Source organism: Etheostoma spectabile, chromosome 8 (assembly GCF_008692095.1).
Source record: "Etheostoma spectabile isolate EspeVRDwgs_2016 chromosome 8, UIUC_Espe_1.0, whole genome shotgun sequence".
NCBI classification, from domain to species: Eukaryota; Metazoa; Chordata; class Actinopteri; order Perciformes; family Percidae; genus Etheostoma; species Etheostoma spectabile.
The window spans coordinates 27,097,821-27,100,305 of NC_045740.1; the positions used below are offsets into that span (position 1 = coordinate 27,097,821).

The 2,485-nt window shown below is 40.8% G+C and overlaps 1 protein-coding gene across 2 annotated transcripts in view; it reads right to left on the reverse strand.

Moving 5' to 3' along the window:
• cry2 (cryptochrome circadian regulator 2) overlaps positions 1-1,412 on the reverse strand; it is a 25,344-nt gene extending 23,932 nt beyond the window's left edge. For both annotated transcript variants that reach the window (XM_032523325.1, XM_032523324.1), the window contains exon 1: positions 1,110-1,412. In XM_032523325.1, the coding sequence (XP_032379216.1) occupies positions 1,110-1,267 (158 nt within the window). In that variant the 5' untranslated portion in view covers positions 1,268-1,412. The remainder of the gene's footprint in view (positions 1-1,109) is intronic.
• Positions 1,413-2,485: the final 1,073 nt, after the last annotated feature.

The window sequence follows — 2,485 nt, forward strand, 5'->3', positions numbered from 1 at the left end:
ACCTCCAGCTAGCTAGCTTCGCTTCTAGCTCCAGGATAACTCTTTTCCTTCCACCTCCAGCTAGCTAGTTTCGCTTCTAGCTCCAGGCTAACTCTTTTCCTTCCACCTCCAGCTAGCTAGCCATGCTTTGCTCCTGCCGGCTAATCTCATTAGCTCATCCTTCTGTTTCTTCCAGTCTCGGATTCTCCTGGGGTCCATGTCGAAATTTCACTACCACCACCTTTCACTACCAGAAATCACTACCACAGGACCCGTCATTTTTCTGCTATCACTAAATGAGACCCGTGTTACATCCAATGTAGCTACTGCCATCTGCTGGCACACTCGACTGAGCAACACGTACAACCGCACTGACTAAAATACCGGTAGGAAAATAATACTCTACATGAGTACCATAACCCCCCCAAAAAAACATGAATATATTGTTTAATCTGTTAAATGAAATTGATAGACATGTACATTATGGTAAACTTGAATGCACATTATGTTTAAGGCATTTAGGAGATTATCCACACTATTTTCCCCCCCGGCCTTTATTTGTCGGTGTTGACCACGCCCCCGGCCAGACTCGTGTTGAAGATACAAGTGAATCACGAAACCATGATATTTGTGTCGTATTGTTTGGACTGAGTGAAAGCACAGCAGAAATTCCTGCGAACCTGAAATGAATATCTGTAGAATATCCAACATCATACTAACTTCACCACTGTCGTGACTTAAGAAAAGAACCACAACCTTTTTTCAGTTTCTTCCAAACTTCCGTGGGATCAGTTGGGCGATAATCAAAATAGTGGTCCAGTTTTTTGTTCAGATTTGGGTTTTTTGGACAAGTTTAACCGTTTCCTGGTAGTTCTCGTTTAACCTACACCGAACATGCCAGTGGAAAGTAACGATTCGATAAAGAAGTGGTCTTCTTCTAGGTGGGGAATACTGGGCTAGGATGTACAAGGCTAACATTTTAAGATAACGTTAACGTTAGCTAACTGAAATCTAGTGGAGGCCAGAGCCTAAACTCCAAGCGTTGCACATGTAGGCAATGACTCAAACAAATGGCGACCTGATATATTGCGTTCACGTAAACATGTCACAGATAAAGGTACATGACAAACCTCCATCGGTTGATTCCCACGTTGGCTGCGCCAGCGAACCACGGGTCTAGGATATAAACACAGCGCACGGTGTCCGCTCCATTGAGGGCCTCCTGCAACACCGGATTATCGTGCAACCGCAGACCTTTACGAAACCAGTGCACTGAATTTACCACCATGATTACTTCTTATTCCATTGTTAACGAATAATCCCGAGGGATCGGTCGAAATGAAGCCAAAATGTTCTAGGAAAGGCTAAAACAGTGACCGTGTAGTAGACTCCCAGTAAACTTCACTTGCTGTCAATCGGAAATCAACACTTGGGAGGTGGGCGTGGCGTGGGTAAAACAGCAAACTGTGATGTTGTTATCCCCCCCCGTATCTGCTCGCTGATTGGGCGCATGGTAAAACGTCAGCATTAATGACAAACTGGAGAACTTTGATTGGTTGTTTGGCAAATGGCAGCGCGGTCTGAGGAGCGGTGTCACGTTTGGAGCAGTGTCATGCCCTCTTGCCCATGACTGTAAATATTAATGACGCATCTGTCAAGCTAGAAAGTGATCATATCAGTTTTCACATGGTCCACATGTTAAACAAATTAGTCTGCAGATTTTAGATTCAGATTCAGACATGTAAATGTGTTACAGATCATACAATATTGGTTGTGGACTAGACCTCTATTCATTTAAAAAAAAAAATATATAATTCTGTTCAGTCTCTTTGTTATAGTTGGATACCTGGTCTCTATTTGGTAATCCATGTATTAATCCATAAATGAAGATGGAAATGGCCTGAATTAGCTAAATAAAGGTTGGATTGAAAAACAAAATACATCGGGCGTAGACATCATACACAGTTAAAGAAATGGACCACCAGATCCAGTTGTTCTGGACACAGACATATAAAATATTCATATATATTGTTAAAGTTAAAGTTTATTTTCCGGCTTATAGGTAATGTGGTCACTAAGGCCATCCACAGATACAGTTCATCCTAAGGATTCACTGTGCCACATGTATGTTTAACATTAAAACATGATTCATAGATCTTCATGAGATTTTGTTACGTAGAATGGTGGTGGTTGTACTTTGTTTCTGTCATATTGTTTTCTTCTATATGTGCTGTAGTGCAATTACACAGAAGTATCTGTTTTTCATTATTCAGGTTTTATTGACTTGGTAATCATTGATTGACAGGGGAGGGTCATTAATACTTGTGCAATGTAATGTAATAGGGTGGATTGTATGTTGTATGTGTGTGTAAAGTCTATGTGTTATTGATGTCTACAGCAGCCTTATGTTGCACTGATGCCCAAGACAAATTTCCCTCAGGGGACAATAAATTCAATTCAATTCAATTCAATTTTATTTATAGTATCAATTCATAACAAGAGTTAT